Here is a 17,896-nt window from a genome sequence, read left to right on the forward strand (position 1 = left end):
GTTGACACAGTCTCAGAGACGCCCCACTGAGCACAGGTAGTGGTGCCCTCTTTCACCTTCTTTTACTTGTATTTTCCCCATTCAGCGACATCCCGTCTTTCTTAACCCCACAGTATACTCTCCACAACCTTGTAAACTATGTCCTAAAGAGAGAAGGCTGGAAAAGTTTGTATTAACTCTATCCACATAGTAAAATCTCCAGCATATGTACATCAGTCATCTTTTGTATTCCAACTTTTCATGAGTTAGTGAACACATGGAAAAAATTAATCGAATTGAGTGATTATATTTAGAATGTTTCCCCCCTGTTTTTAGCTTACCAGATTTTAAACTTATGTTTTCAGGGTCAGTTTTATCATAAAGAAGTAAAACAACCCACCACTCCTCACTCTTTTTGGGCCCCTGATGGGTTAGACAGAATGCATTTAGTTGTGGCTGCCTCTGTTCCCGGAATGTAATAAAGTGAGGAATTTTAGTGCAACCTCTTGATCAAAGCTTGAGTTATTTTCACAGATTTGATCTATTATGTTAGTATTTTTGGAGATGGTATGTGTGGCAGTGCATGTTTCCAAAACATTTTCATTGAAACGAACTCCTCTTGGATAAAACATTTGAGAAATGACATGGCAGCACTCTATTCAAAGAGTAGCAGAAAGATTTCAAAGAGTAGCAGAAAGATTTCCAAGTCCATATAAACACAGTTGAGATGACGCAAAGCAGGATATTTTTACTTCCACATCCAAAACAGCTACAATGAATAATTTATTAGTATAGTCAATATGTATTTACTGTTAAATGCAATTACTAATGTGTTACTATAGCCAGATTCTTGTTAAATAAACCAGCTCCACTAGGCCATGTACTGTACCTCATCAGTACTATCATTTCAGCTGCATTGGGTGGTGGTGGAACATAAAAAGTAGCATTAGGAGTTGATAATCCATCTGAGTGGGAGATAATGGAGCAATACACGATGAAAACAAAGATGATCATTCATCAACAATATTCTTGTGTTAGAGACCATCTGTTTCAGTAATAATTATATGAAGAGTCCCTGATGCTTCAGTATTAGCTCTGCCTTATTTTTCTTTCACAGAGAGGAAAGACTGTGGGAATGATAATTGCTAACATTTATTTAGGTCTTACTGTTTTAAACCCTTGATGCTCTTCAATCCTTGCAGCAACCCCATGAGGTGGTAAGCACTATAGCCCCGTGTATACATGAGGCCACTGGAGCACAGAGCGGGTAATAACTGGCTAAGAGTCCTATGCCAGGAAATAAAAGTCAGGAAAGTCTGAAGTCTTCCCTCTCATTCTTTCTCCATCACTTTCCCGCTCTCTCACTCTCCTTCTGTCTCTCTGTGCTAACGATTAAGGATTATGGATTTGTGTATCTTAATAGATTTTCTAATTATAAATGTAGGAGTTGAAGAAAATTGAAAATACAAGTATAAAGAATACCAAAATCATACCACTCATTTTGGTATTTGTAATTGGTTCATGGGTGTGTGTGTTAGAGAGAGATTATGTAAAGCGTTTTCTTTCTTCTAGTGAGGTGGAAGTATTTTGTGCAATCATCAGCAATATACGACAATGTGTATCCTTCATTAACTTATGCTTTTTATATAAAAGACATTACTACATTGTCTTTTTTTTTGAGAGGGCATCTCTCATATTTATTGATCAAATGGTTGTTAACAACAATAAAATTCTGTATAGAGGACTCAATGCTCAATGTACAATCATTAATCCACCCCAAGCATAATTCTCGTCAGTCTCCAATCTTCTGAAGCATAATGAACAAGTTCTTACATGGTGAACAAGTTCTTACATAGTGAATAAGTTCTTACATGGTGAACAGTACAAGGGCATTCATCACAGAAACTTTCTGTTTTGATCACATATTATGAACTATAAACAATCAGGTCAAATATGAATATTCGTTTGATTTTTATACTTGATTTATATGTGAATCCCACATTTCTCACTTATTATTATTATTATTAATTTTTAATAAAATGCTGAAGTAGTAGGTAGATGCAAGATAAAGGTAGAAAACATAGTTTAGTGCTGTAAGAGAGCAAATGTAGATGATCAGGTGGGTGCCTGTAGACTAAGTGTTAATCCAAGCTAGACAAGGGCAATAAAACATCCACGGATGCAGAAGATTTCTCTTAAAACAGGGGGGTGAGGTTCTAAGCCTCACCTCTGTTGATCCCCAATTTCTCACCTGATGGCTCCCCAACGACTGTGCCTGTCTTTGGTTGTTCCTCCCTTGTAGAATCTTACCCGTCTCTGGCTAACCAGTCATCTTCCAGGGCCATACAGGGTAATGTAAAGTTGGTAAGTGAGAGAGAAGCCTTATTGTTTGAAAAGGTTAGCTTTCTACTTCTTTGCATATTGATGCCCTGTGGCTTCTATGCCCAGCATTTGTCTTGAGGTATCTTTACCACTTGGAGGAATTATGATTCTCGGTATACTCTATATGAGGCACGAATTCTATTTAAGGTTGTAATTAGGAAGGAAGAAGAAAAGCTATGGAAGTAGCAGATGGAAGATAACATGGGAAGATTGATTATTTCTTTGACATATCTTCTTGTAGAGTAACTTCAGCATGTATAGGTTTAAAACTACTAATTAAATTGTGTACACACTTTAACTTAATAGGAATACAGTTACATAACCAAAGCAGACCTATAATTACCAGCCACCTCCAGTGAAACCAAGAAAACCAGTTAGGCACCTTAGGCATTTGTGAAAACTTATCTATGATATGGTGGATATTGTCCAGCTGAACTTGAACAGTCTGTGAGAAATCAGACAAATTAAAACAACCCATTCCTGGGGACTGTTCACATCCCATATGTTCTTTTAACAGTAGATAGTCTGTAGTTGTAAGGTTTTGGAGCGCTACAACTTGCACTTCTCCTAATTCTTGGTTGAGTTCCGACAGTATACATCCAGTCAAATTTGTTGTTTTACTGTATGCACAGGCCAGCTTAGATATCTCCTTCTTCATTCCAATGGCAAGTCCAGGAACCGGTGGGATGAATGCAGCTACAACTGCAGCATCGCCTGGATCTTTGTGGAGGTTTCTTGATGATCATCTTCCGGTATGACTCTTCCAGAGAGTGCTGATGCTGGAAGTTCTTCTTCATATCGTATCTTAGTTCATTTTCTGGGTCGCCAAATTAGGCTTTGATCCTCTGTATAAACACAAACAGACCCTTTGCCCACACTTTGATATTCCCTTTATACCATTGTGTAGAACTCATTGGAGGTCACAACACAGGAAATGCTTTTTTTTTAAAAGAAAGGAATATTATCATAAAAATGTACCTCCATAGCCAATCATCTGACACCCTTTAAGTGATCAAAATTAAGGATATTTAAAGCATGCATTAATCATTGGTTTACAGTTATTTTTATCCTGTCAGGGAGTAATTCCCCTTTTATTTCTTTTTTTTTTTGTTATCATTAATCTACACTTACATGAAGAATATTATGTTTACTAGGCTCTCCCCTATACCAGGTCCCCCATTTAAACCACTTTACAGTCACTGTTCATCAGCATAGCAAAATGTTGTAGAATCACTACTTGTCTTCTCTGTGTTGTACAGCTTTCCTCTTTCTCCCACCCCCCAACATTGTCTTTTTTTATTGTTTTGGAACTCTTTTTTTCCCAATTCAGCAACTGTGTTTCAAGGGTATTTTACTTAAGTGGATTTTTCTGCTGTAACCATATTTTAAATTGTTAAATAGTATTTTTTCTTTATGTTTTCTGTTTTGGTGTTATATTTCAGATAGATCATTCCCATCCCAAGATTACTTAAAAGCAAAATAAGTGTTTATCCTTCGCTATCAACTGAAATAATAACTTAAAAGGGAGTTCTAGTTTTATTGTATTTTCAATTTTTACTAATATTTCCATTTTTCCACAATTTCCGTGTGTTCTTATGATGCTTTTCTACTTCTACAAGAATTATAAATTGTTCATGTTTATTAAACTTTTTAGTATCTGAAAGTACAAGGCTTTTTATTTACTTCTTCAATTTTTATATTTAAACCTTTTTCATTTTTAAAAATTATAGTATAGTAGACATACACTATATTAGTTTCAGGTGTGCAGCATAGGGATACAAATTTATGCATTATGAAATCATACCACTGTAAATGTAGTTACCATTTGTCACCATACAGTTATTGACTCTATTCCCTATGCTGTACTTTTTATCCCATAAATTATTTATTATACAATTGGAAGTTTGTTCCTCTATCCCATCACCTATTTCATCCATTCCCCTACCCCAACCTTTTACGACAACCACCAGTTTGTTCTCTGTATTTATGGTCCATTCCTGATTTGGGTTTTGCTTGTTTGCTCATTTCAAGTCCTTTTCCTTATTAATCTTTGTCAAAAATTTTCTTGGCTATTCTCAATGATTAACTCTTTCATTTCAAGGAAGGTCAGAAAATTTATGGATCATAACCAAGAGGTTATATCTATTGTGAATCTGTTACTAAGTTCTAACCAGCTGACTGTATCAACAAAAAAAATATTAAAAAGAACTATGAAGAACTTGAGAATTGAAATTTTCCACATGGACTCTTTGTCTGCACCAAGACGTGTCATAGAGTGATGTTTCTTGTCAACTGACCCAAGTGGACTCAAACTCAAACAAGCCTGATATGAAGTCCTTCACTGGCTTGTATCTTCATGGCCCCAGGAGATTTGCTTCTACCTGAGGTCTGAATGTATGTCTGCCTAGAAGTAATGATGCCTGACTGCCTAGAAGGCTGGTGATCTCTCAGGAAATTCGCTAAATGGATCCATAAAACTCTAGCAGCCCTGGCATTCCTATCCAGGGGTACAACTGTAATTCATGGTTACCTGTAATCAATTAATGATAATAATAGTCAACACCTATTGAAACAGTTGCTATGTAGTAGATTGAGTGCTGAGCATTTGCATGAATTTCCCTACAGCCCTCCCAGTAACATGATGTTTCAAGGCCTCTTATTGTTCTTATTTATTGTCAGTGGTAAATCTTAGTGTGTTTAAGCCACAGGGGCAGGTACATAGAACAGGAGGGTATCAGAACAAAATCTCCAAAATTTGAACATTGAACTGTAGTCCCATGCTATTGCTCAGGTAGAAAAACACCTTAAGTTAATAATATATTGAGGTCAGTAGTTAGCTATACTAGCCTCCCTTTGGTGTACTTTCTATGAAGACTTCCATAAGAACATTTATTCTATAACTTCTTTGGTCACACATGCTATGCCCTACAAAAATATTATCAGAGTTATAAATTGTGATATGATTTTCAGGCCAGTTAGGAGATGAAATATTCAATACATTTGCAAAAGTTGAGAAATTATTACAAACAGGGTAATCATTTTTCTCATGCATCATGGGATCAATTTTTAAAATTTATCAGGATGCCCATGTGGGACAGAAGGTCTATTACAAATTATTACACTATTATTATCAGAAAGTGTAGTTATATAATGAATAAACAGAAGTCTTGAGAAAACACTTTCATCAATGATCTCCATGTACAATTATCACAGATTTTCTACCGTTTCTAAAAAATTCTCCATCAAGTGTTTAAATATGTCCTTCAATTCTCATAGGAATTCATGCCTTAACTGAGAACCTGAAGCACTGAGCAGGTACTCGACAATGTGAGATGAAAAGCAGCAGTGGTTACAGCAAGACAGTGAGCATTTCCCTTTTTCTTGTGCTCCATGGAGGAAAAAACGGGCACTTAGGAGAATTGTAATGCTGCCATTTCCGTTGAGTCAGCGGTGCATTCTCTTGTCTCTTTTTTTGATCTCAGGAGAACTGAGGCTATGATTAGGAGACGAAATATTACAGAGATCACCCACTTCATCCTCTTGGGCTTCTCCGATTTTCCCAGAATCAAAGCAGTGCTCTTTGTTGTGTTCCTGGTGATCTACGTTACAACTCTGACTTGGAACCTGAGCATCATCATCTTAATAAGAATGGATTCCCACCTCCACACACCCATGTACTTCTTCCTCAGCAACCTGTCCTTCCTAGACATCAGCTATGTGACCTCCACAGCCCCCAAGATGCTGTCTGACTTTTTTCAGGAACAGCATACCATCACTCTAGTGGGTTGTGCTGTTCAGTACTTCTTCTTTTCAGCCACAGGACTGACTGAGACTTGTCTCATGACTGCCATGGCCTATGACCGCTATGCTGCCATTTGTAATCCACTTCTCTATTCATCAATCATGTCACCCACCCTCTGTGTTCAGATGGTGCTGGGCTCCTATATGGCTGGCCTCTCTGCTTCCCTATCCCAGTTGTGTGCCATTCTTCAGCTCCACTTCTGTGGTCCTAATGTCATCCACCACTTCTTCTGTGACATGCCCCAGTTGTTAGTCTTGTCCTGCACTGACACTTTCTTTGTTCGACTCTTGGCTGCTGTATTAATAATATTCTATGGAATAATAAATGTCGTGGTTATCATAGTATCCTATGGCTATATCATCATCTCCATCATGAAGATCACTACAGCTAAAGGCAGGTCCAAGGCTTTCAACACCTGTGCTTCTCACCTGACAGCGGTTTCCCTCTTCTATACCTCAGGTATGTTTGTCTATTTGAGGTCCAGCTCTGGTGGTTCTTCCAACTTTGACAGATTTGCATCAGTTTTTTACACAGTGATGATTCCCATGTTGAATCCCTTGATTTACAGTCTGAGGAACAAGGAAATCAAAGATGCCTTGAAGAGGTTGCAGAAGAAGGGAGGGTATTGCTAACTTAACAAATTCTGGTATTTTTGCAGATTCATCCTGTCAGAATCCTCTTAACCCACAATACTGAGGCCATGAATAGACTATAAGAAAATTCATACTGCCTTTGGACAGACAAGGATGATTTGACAGGTTCTATGGCCAAAGGAACAACATCTTACTCAAATCCAGGCAAAGACAATGAGTGTAATTCTTCGAGCTTCTCCAGTTTCCCCCTCCATGAAGAGAGGCTTCATTTATTAATATACCCTAAAATATAGATGAAACATTCAGATTCAGAAACTTCTATTTTTTTCTTTTGAGAATGAGGCCTGTTTAATGACAGCCTTCTGACTGTAAAGGCGAGATACCTGACAGAGGCCCAGGAATGTAGGAACACAGTCTCCCACATGTTCTGATGCAACATAATCCAGACATTATAGTGATCCATGCTTGCTGTGTGTTTCTGACCGGAATGGGAATGAACCATGGCAGATGAAGTGCCTTTGGACAAACAAAGCTATACAGTTGGCCTGGTTGTACCTCCTTGTAGGGAAAAGGAAGATTGCTTAGGTCTGTATTGGGGCAAACTCTGCCAATAAACAGAGCTTGAAGAGACTCTTAAGAGAGTTTGACTCCTCATAATGTGCTCAGATCATGGCCTGTTCAGGGAACATTGGAACAGTCAGTTGTCTTGCAAGGTTGCATGAAATCATAATAAATGAGGCTTTTATAATAATAGTTACAGAAGCTGTTTGTACTAGAGTATAAACAGGAGCCCTAGGGCCACACCATGAAGCCTCACACATGGAGGGGATGCTCTGCCTATCATCATTGTCCCAAAGTGGGTCAGGATGGCTGTTTTCATGGGCTCCCCAGCTGGTGCAACTCAGATGCTGCTGAGTGCATCTGGTGAAGATTTTTATTCTTAGTTGTATTTCCCATTTATCTGCTTGTCTTCATGCTTTGCAGTAAACGTTTCTTTCTTTAATGTATTATTGCATACAATCGCATTTCTGCCTTATCAGATCCTTTGAACCTTATCTTTGGCTAAACACTTCTGGAAACACCAATCTGAGACAGCTAATATTTTTCTAAGGCCTCTTTCAGAACTAACCATGTAACAATGCTTAAGCTCCATCCTCATCACCGCCAGCTGCCATCTAAGGAAGGAGGAGGTGACTTGAATCACAAAGAGGAGTGAAATGAAGAATGTGGTCCCTTCAGTGCCATTTACTTATGATTCCGATGATTTAGTTTCTTGGATCTAGTGTTTAATGAGGATTTCTCATGGGAGATGACACTCAAAATCCACGTCATAGCCAACAGCCATTTCTGTTATTGTGGGACTCAAACATCTCTCTTCCCCATTAAATCTAGAAATGTACCTTGGTTGACATAGCTGATGGTTCGCACTATCAAGTCACTTCTGATATTTCAGTATCTGTTCATTTTTGGTAGGAGGAGACCTATGGGAAATATCATTGTAGTAATAGAGTTACTGCATATTCAGTGTTGCTGAACTAAGAATAAATATGACAAACTGTATATGTTCTTTCCTGTCATCTGTGTTTGGCATTTCTTGTCCTAGAGATTTATGGTTGTATGAGGTGATAATGAATGGAGTAGAATGGTTAGAGTTCATTTAGTACTGATATTTTCCAGAAACCCTCAAGGCTCAGGAGAGGAAATAGTAATGGGATATGTATCATTCGCAGATCTAGGCAATTTCCTCTGTCTGAGGAAGGACACACAACTTTGGGTGATTGTAGTCTGGTTAAAAAAACCTGGAACATGTACAATGATACTTGCTATTAATTTGCCAGATTGGCCAGGCATGAACAAACTGACACAGAACAGATGTCATTACTTTTACATATTATCCTTGGAGATTCATTGGATTCTTACTGTTGTTTTGGGATCTCAGATCTGATGGGCCACATGAATAGCTCTGTTTAATGAAGGACTGTAAGTGAAGAGGTGTTTGAAGGCTTTTCCAAGTCTTCCATGAGACTCCACATGGGCAGGGTCGAAAGAGTGGAATTATTGATCCTCTGGGAAAGTTTGTGAGGGCTTTCCTCCTGACAAGGAAAGAATGTGGTATGAATAAAGGATGTGTGGTCCCTGTGCATGCATAGGCATGCTTTTTGAAGGATTTCTCTTTAAAATGTGTGAGAATGTGTGAGAAACCTGTTTCTAAGCGGCCATGAGGACTTTCTCGGGAGATAGACCTCTGTTAGGTTTATAATACAGTGTCGTTGATTCTAATCACTATGCTGTGCATTCAGTGTCCAGATTTATTCATCTTCTAGTTGCAAGTTAATACCGTTTCATAACATCTCCTCAAGGGTTCTGTCCCCCAGCCCCAGGTAACCACAATTCTACTCTCTATTTCTTTGAATTTGACTTTTAAGAGATTCCACAAATAAGTGACATCATACAGTATTTGCCTTTTTCTGGTTTTATTGCACTTAGCATAATGATCCCAAATTCCATCCATATTGTCACAAATGGTAGCATTTCCTTTGCTCTTGTGGTTCAATTATATTCCACTGTTAGTGTATGCCATGACTTCTTCACCCATTCACACACTGAAGGACACTTTTTTTTCCTATCTTAGCTATTGTGAGTAATGCTGCAGTAAACGTGGGAGTGCAGATATCTTTCTGATATCATTTTTTCATATGCAGTGGCCATATACACAGACGTGGTATTGTTGGACTGTATGGTTGTACCATTGTAAAAGTTGAATTAACCTCCATGCTAATAGTGACTTAAACCATTTACATTCTCATCACAAAGTGTACATCACCAACCCATGTTATCTCTTGTCTTCTTGATGTTGGCCATTCTAACAAGTGTGAGGTGATATCTCATTATGTTTATTATTTAATTTTGCATTTCTCTGATTATTAGTGATGTTGAGCATCTTTTCATATACTTGTTGGCCATTTGGATGTCTTCTTGTAAAAATGTCTGTTCATTTTCTCTGTCCATCCTTTATTTGGTTTGTTTGTTGTATTATTATTGAGTTGTTTGAGTTTTTTGTATATATTGGTTATCAATGCCTTGTCTGATATATGGTTTGCAGATATTTTCTGCCATTCTCCAGGTTGTCTTTTCATGTTGTTTCTTTTCTGTGCCGGAACATTTTAATTTGATTTCCCTCTTGCTGAATTTTGCTTTTGTTGCTTGTTTATTTTTGGTGCCATATCCTAAAAAATTATTGCCAAGGCCAATTTCAAGGAGTTCTTTCTCTGTCTTTTCTTCTAGGAATTTTATGCTTTAGGTGTTTCTTTCAAATATTCAATATATTTATGGTTATTGTTTGTGACTGGTGGAAGATGGTGGTCCAATTTCATTATCATGCACGGTTATCCAGTTTTCCAACACCATTTGTTTAAGAGACTACTCTTTCTCCATTGAGTATTTTTGCCTTTCTATTCAAACACTGGTTGACTACTCATGCAGGGGTTGACTGCTTGACTCCCTATTTGTTCCACTGGGTTATATGTCTATGTTTATGGTAGCTCATATTGTTTTGATTAGCAAAGCTTTGTAGGATAGTTTTAAATCAGAAGTGTGATGCTTCCAGGTTTGTTCTTTTTCAGAATTGCTCTGGTATTGAATGTCCTTTGTCGTTTCATGCAAAGTTTAGTATTGTGTTTTCTGTTCTTGTGAATGATGCCATTAGAATTTTCATAGAGATGATGTTGAATGTATAGTTGTTTTTCAGTACTATGAGTACTTGACAATTATTAACTTAGTTTTGTGATTACTGCTTAGAAGGTACATTACTCGTCAGCCTGGCTCTTTGGGTCACTGGGGCTTACACTCTTGTGTTCCTGAGGTCTGTAGCCCACAAAGAAACAATTGTTAACTACCATCCCCAGGGCTTAGTGCAGAGGGCAAAGAAGGAAACACCCAACCCTAGTATTTCTCCAAAAGAAATCTATGTACATACTTTCAAAATGCGTCCTGAGTGTCTGGTCCCAATTACCCTGCATGTAGCTGTTGAATGGGATTCTTCCTTTGGGTCAGTGACAGTTCTTGTTATGCCATAACTATAAGGAGCTACTAAGAGGAATGAAGGCTGCTGGACACCACAAAGGATAGAGAGATAATCATGACGTTGGGCCCAGATGGACAAGATACCCCTCGCAGAGTAGGAGAGGTGGCTATTTTATTTAAGGCACATAAACCAATACAGAGAATCTAGAAGAATGAAGAAATTGAGACACTGTTCCAAACAAAAGAACAAAATAAAAATCTAGAAATAGACCTTATTGAAATAGGGATAAGGAATTTACCTGATAAAGAGTTCCATTTCTGGTGATAAAGATATCCACCAAGGTTAGGATAATAATGCATGAACAAAATGAGTTTCAATAAATAGCTACAAAATATAAGAAATTATCAAATAGAAATCACAGAGATTCAGAAAATATAATGAAAATTCAAAGTGGATATTCAATCGCATACTAGAGGAAATATAAAAAAGGATCAGTTATATTGAAGATAGGTCAGTGCAAGTAATGCAATCAGAAAAGCGAAAAGAATGAAGACTGAACAAAATGAAGATAGCTTCAAGGATTTATACAGATCAATATTTGCATCATGGAAGTCCCAGAAGGTGATGAGAGAGAGAGAGAGAAAGAGAGAGAGAGAGAGAGAAAACGCTTGCAAAGCATTTTCAAGAAATAATGGCTTACTATTTCCTTAACCTGAGGAAAAAAGCAGACATCCAGATCTAGGAATCCCAGATGATTCCAAATAATGTGAATCCAAAGAGAACCATACTCAGATATCTTATGGATAAGATATCTTACAGAGAAGTAAAGTTTAGATACTCTAATATTGTCATTGTAGTGGTATATCACTTACAAATCTAGTAAGAAGATTGAAAGGCAAAAGTAGAAAAATAACTATAACCACAACCATTAGTTAGTGGATACACAAGAAAAAAAAGATGTAAATTTATGCATCAAAAACATAAAATGTGGAGGTAGGAGGGTAGGTGTGTAGTGTTAGAACTCTGGGAGCCTGAGACTCCTATCACTAGTGGAGAGCCAGCAGGCTCCTTTGGTTCCTATGAGACCCAGCACAGCGCTGGTATTTGAACAATTTACCAGTATTGGGAAATGTGTCAGAGGGTCAGGGGCTGGAGGGAGGTCTCTTCAAGGAGAAAGGGCAGGGTGATTCTTCCCAAGCCCTCCCTAAGCACAAGTGTTCAGGCATTCATGGGAACCAGCTCCAAACATGCCATTTCCCTCACTGGCAGCTCAGCCCTTAGTCGCCCGCCCCTGTGACCTGCACTGCCTACACAAAAGATGTAGATTATTACTTTGTCTTTATAAAGTGTGGAGGATGAAGAATAAGAAAAAGTAGTACACTTAAGTTGTATTTGAAATAGAGTGACCATAACTTAGTATACAATTTTATATATGTAGGAAACTATTGATGAACCTTATGGTAACCACAAACTTAAAGCCTATAATAGATACATAAAAATTTAAAAAATAAATATAAGCATAACACTAAAGATAACCATCAAATTAGGAGAACAGTATAAGAGAGGAAGAAAGAGACAGAGAGGAACTATAAAAACAATCAGAAACCAGTTAATAAAATGGCAGGCGGTACTTATCTATCAATAATTACCTTAAATGTAAATGGACTGAATGCATCAACAAAAGACATAGAGTGGCACAATACATAATGAAACAAGACCCATTCCAATGCTGCCTACAAGAGACTCATTTCAGACCCACAGACATACACAGAATGAGAGTCAAGGGGTGGAAAAGATATTTCATGCAGATAATAGGGAGAAAAAACCCCCAGGAGTACCAGTACTTGTATCAGACAAAATAGATTTCAAAAGAAAGAAAGTAGAAGAGACAAAGAAGGACATTACATGATGATAAAAAGATCAGTCCATCAAGAGAATATAACTATTATAAATATCTGGGCACACAACATAGGACCACCTAAATATGTGAAACAAATACTAACAGAACTAAAGAAAGAAACAGACCGCAACTCAATCATATTAGGGGACTTTAACATACCACTTACATTAATGGACATGTAAATGAGACAAAAAATAAATAAGGAAACAGAGGCATTAAATAACACATCATATCAGATGGACTTAATTGTTACATACTGAACATTCCACCCAAAAACAGCAGGATACAAAATTTTCTGAAGTGTACATGGAACATTCTCCAGAGTAGACCACATATTAAGACACAAAAAGACCATATAGGCAGATCATATATTAAGACACATACAACAAATAAATTAAAAAATCCTGCAAATGTGTTAAGCATATTTTTAGATCACTATGGTATGAAACTAGAAATAAATTACATGAAGAAAACAAACCCACAAACACATGGAGGCTAAACAACAATGTTTCCATATAATCAATGGACCAGTGAACAAATTAAAACAGAAATCAAGCAATACATGGGTACCAATGAAAACAAAAACTCAACAGTCCAAAATTTGTGGGATACCACAAAAGTGGTTCTATGAGGGAACTACATGGCAATACAGGCCTACCTCAAGAAATGAGAACAATCCCAAATAAGCAGTATAAACTAAGAGTTAAAGAAACTAGAAAAAGAAGCACAAATGAGTCCTAAAGTCAGTAAAAGGAGGGACATAAAAAGATCAGAGCAGAAATGAATAAAATGGAGAAAAATAAAACAATAGAAAAGTCCATGAAACCAAGACCTGGTTCTTTGTGAAGATGAAGAAAATAGACAAACTCCTTCCCAGACTTATGAATGAAAAAAGAGAGGGGACACAAACAAAATCTGAAACAGGAAAGGAATAGTTACAACTGGCACCTCAGAAACATAAGAAATGATTAGAGAATTCTATGAAAAATTATATGAGAACAAATTGGACAACCTAGAACAAACAGACAAATCCTTAATAAAGTACAAACTTCCAAGATTGACCCAGGAAGAAGCACAAAATCTGAACAAACTGATTGCCAATAATGAATGTAAACAGGTAATCAAAAAGCTCCCAAGAAACAGAAGGCCATTATCAGATGGCTTCACAGCTGAATTCTACCCAACAATTAAAGAAGAGCTAATACCTATCCTTCTTAAAGTATTCCAATAAATTGAAGAGGAGGGAATACTTCCAAACTCATTCTATGATTCCAGCATCATTCTAATACCACAACCAGGCAAAGACACTACCAAAAAAAAAAATTATAGATTGATAACCCTGATGAACATAGATGCAAAAATCCTCAACAAAATATTAGCAAACAGAACTCAAAAGTACATCAAAAGGATCATCCATCCTGACCAAGAGGGATTTATTGCAGAGATGCAAGGGTGGGACAGTACTGGTAAATCAATCAATTGCTACACCACATTAACCAAAAGAAGGATAAAAATCACATGATCATCTTAATAGATGCTGAAAAAGCATTGGACAAAATTCAACATCTATTCGTGATAAAAACTCTCAACAAAATGGATATAGAACATACACACCTCAATGTAATAAAGGCCATATATGACAAACCCACAGCCAACACCATACTCAACAGTGAAGAGCTGGAAGCTTTTCATCTAAGATCAGAAACAAAACAAGAATGTCCACTCTCCTCACTTTCATTCAACGTAGTACTGGAGATCCTGGCCATGGCAATAAGATAACACAAAGAGATAAAACATATTCAAACTGGTAAGGAACAAGTTAAACTGTCACTTTTTTCAGACAACATGATATCATACATAGAAAACCCCAAAGACTCCACCAAACCACCATTAGAACTAATAACTGGATTCAGTAAAGTTGCACAATACAAAATTAATACACAGAAATCTGTTGCATTATTGTATACTAAGAGTGAGCTGGCAGAAAGAGAAATCTGGAAAACAATTCCACTTATGATTGCATCATAAAGAATAAAATACCTAGGAATAAGACCAACTAAGGAGGTGAAAGACCTGTGCTCTGAAAACTATAGACACTGATGAAAGAAATTGAAGACACAAATCAATGGAAATACATGCCTTGCTCATGGATAGGAAAAATTCATCCTGTCAAAATAGCCATCCTGCTCAATGCAATTTACAGATTCAATTCAATCCCTATCTAAATGTCAATGGCATTTTTCAATAAACTACAGCAAATAATCCTAAAATTCATGTGAAACTACAAACGACTCCAAATCAGCAAGACAATAGTGAGAAAGAAAAACAACGTTCGAGTATTGCGCTCCCTGACTTCAAGCTATACTACAAAGCTACAGTAATCAAAACAGTATGGTACTGGCACAAGAACAGGTTCATACATCAACGGACCAGAAAAGAAAGCCCAGAAATAACCCCATGCATATGTGGTCAGTTAATGTATGATATAAGAGCCATGAATATATAATGAGGAAAAGACAGCCTCTTCAAACTGGTGTTGGGAAACCTGGACAGCTATGAGAAAGAGAATGAAACTGGATTACTGTCTGACTCCTTTCACAAAAGTAAACTTGAAATGGATTCAAGATCTAAATATAAGACATGAGACCTAAAACTCTTAGAAGAAATCATAAGCAAAAGTCTCTTGAGAATAAACATGAGCAATTATTGTCTGGACCCATCTCCCAAGGCAAGGGAAACAAAAGCAGAAGTGGACAGGTGGGACTACATCAAACTAAAAAGCTTCTGCACAGCAAAGGATGCCAGTAATAAATAAAAAGGCAACCTACATCATGGGAGAATATATTCATAAATGATTTATCTGATGAGTTAACATCCAAAATATATAGAGAATTCGTATGACTCAGCTCCAAATTAATAATAATAATAATAATAATAACTTAATAAATGGGCAGAGGACCTGAACAGATATTTTTCTAAAGAAGAAATACAGATGGCCAATAAACACATGAAAAGATTCTCTATATCCCTAATTATCATGGAAATGCAAAGAAAAAACACAATGATATATCACCTTACCCCAGTTACAATGGCCGCTATCCAAATACAAGAAATAGTAAGTGTCGGCAAGGATGTGGAGAAAAGGGAACAGTCCTACAGTGTTGGTGGGAATGTCAATTGGGGCAGCCACTGTGGAAGGCAATATGTAGGTTCCTTAAAAAACTAAAAACAGAAATACCATATGACCCAGTAACCCCACTTCTAAGAATTTAGCCAAAGGAAACAAAATATCTGATTTTCAATAGATGAATATAATTAAAAGAGAAAGTGGTACATGTATACAGTGCAATATTATTCAGCCATGAAAAGAAGAAATCCTGTTGTTTGTGACAACATAGATCGATCTAAAGGGTATTATGCTAGGTGAAATAAGCTAGGTGGAGAGTGAAATATACCATATGATTTCACTTACATATGGAATCTAAAAAAAACAAAGTGGACAAAATAGCAGTAGACTCTTAGACACTGAGAAATGACTGGTGGTTACCATGGGAGAGTTTGTGGGATGGGGTGGGTGAGGAAGAGAAAGAGACACAGAATCTCAGTCATAATATAAGTTTGTCACAGGGCTGGAAGTGCAGCATAGAGAATATAGTCAGTGGGTCTTTAACATCTTTCTATGTTGACAAGTAGTACCTGCACTAGTTAGGGTGAGTGTTTAGTAATATGTGTAACTGTTGAATCATTGTGATATATATTTGAAACCAATATAATGTTGTATATTAACTATTTTTCAATTAAAAAAGAAAGTGATAAAGAAGGCACCCCATTTACCTCAGTAGGAATGATATTTGGGCAGGGGTTTTGACTTCTATAAGGAAGACAGGTCAAAATATATGTGACCTTGTACACGTCTCAAAAATAGCTGGTAGAGAGGAAGGGAAAATGTGGCTTCCTTGATTCCTGGTGCCACTTTTTTTTTACCTGGGACCCACATGTGATCTGCCTTAGTGCCACTACATTTAATTCAGTGTAAAAAGTCATTTCCATGATAGACTCAAGTAGATAAAATCCTAGATTTTGAGAATAGAGGTTCTGACAAATGTCACATTAGAGAAACCACTAGAAGCTAGGAAGCCATACAGAGTCTTTTCTTCACTGATTTTCTTGATTGAGTTTTGCTGTTAAATGTGTTTATACTTTAATACAAATAAAATAATGTATAAAATTAAATGTCCAGATTAAAAATAATTTAAGAGGAAACACCTTATACCTTTAATCCAGAACAGAGATAGAGAGAGAGCATTAGTGAGAGAGGGAGGAGAGATGGAGATTGCTCTGTTTAGCCCTGAGTAGCCTGCTTCTCTCCTCCTTACTGCTTGAGCCTCCTTGTGGAGTGAATTGTGAAGAAGAGATGGGAGAGAGCAATGGTGGAAGGAAGCGGACATTTTTAAAGGTTGGGGAGATTTTCAAAGCTAGAAAGAAGGTAAAATCGCCACGTTCTGGGCACAGATGGGCCTGGAGCTGCTCCTAGTAGCTTCCCTCAGAAATGATGACTTTGTGGTGAGTCTAAGGAGGGGGGGACCTGAGTCCCAGAAAACTGAACCTCTGTGTTCCTTTTTAGAGCTTCAAGCTTTTGTTTGCTTCTCTCATTTTTATTTTATTTTTTGTTTTTTACTTGTGGTGTGATTGGCATACAACATTATATCCATTTTAGGTGTACGGTATGATTCTATATTTATATGTTACCAAATGATCATCACAGTAAATCTACTTAACTTTGGTCACCATACACAGTTACAGAATTATTTCTCCCTGGGATGAGAACATTCAAGATGTAATCTCTTAGCAACTTTCAAATATGCAATAGAGTATTACTAAGTGTAGTCATCATGCTGTATATTATATCCCCATGACTTATATATTTATTTATTTATTTTTATTTTGGTATCATTAATCTACAATAACATGAGCAACATTATGGTTACTAGACTGCCCACATCATCAAGTCCCCACCACATACTCCATTACAGTCACTGTCCATCACCCTAGTAAGACGCTATAGAATCACTACTTGCCTTCTCTGTGTTGTACAGCCTTCCCTGTGCCCCACCCCTATGTTATGTCTGCTAATCATAATACCCCCTTTTCCTCCTTGTCCCTCCCTTCCCACCCATCCTCCCCAGTCCCTTTCTCTTTGGTAACTGTTAGTCCTT

At 37.1% G+C, this 17,896-nt stretch overlaps 1 protein-coding gene across 1 annotated transcript; it reads left to right on the plus strand.

Annotated features, from left to right (window-relative positions):
• Positions 1-5,856: 5,856 nt before the first annotated feature.
• Positions 5,857-6,795, plus strand: LOC140847610 (olfactory receptor 5AN1-like). The gene has a single exon (XM_073228323.1). It carries the CDS (start codon positions 5,857-5,859, stop codon positions 6,793-6,795), a length of 939 nt encoding a protein of 312 aa, XP_073084424.1.
• The last annotated feature ends 11,101 nt before the right edge of the window (positions 6,796-17,896 follow it).

This window comes from Manis javanica, unplaced genomic scaffold, assembly GCF_040802235.1.
Source record: "Manis javanica isolate MJ-LG unplaced genomic scaffold, MJ_LKY HiC_scaffold_25, whole genome shotgun sequence".
Lineage (NCBI taxonomy): Eukaryota > Metazoa > Chordata > Mammalia > Pholidota > Manidae > Manis > Manis javanica.

Excerpts from the sequence above, each read along its gene's own strand:
- LOC140847610 (XM_073228323.1), top strand. The coding sequence starts at position 5,857 with ATGATTAGGAGACGAAATATTACAGAGATCACCCACTTCATCCTCTTG.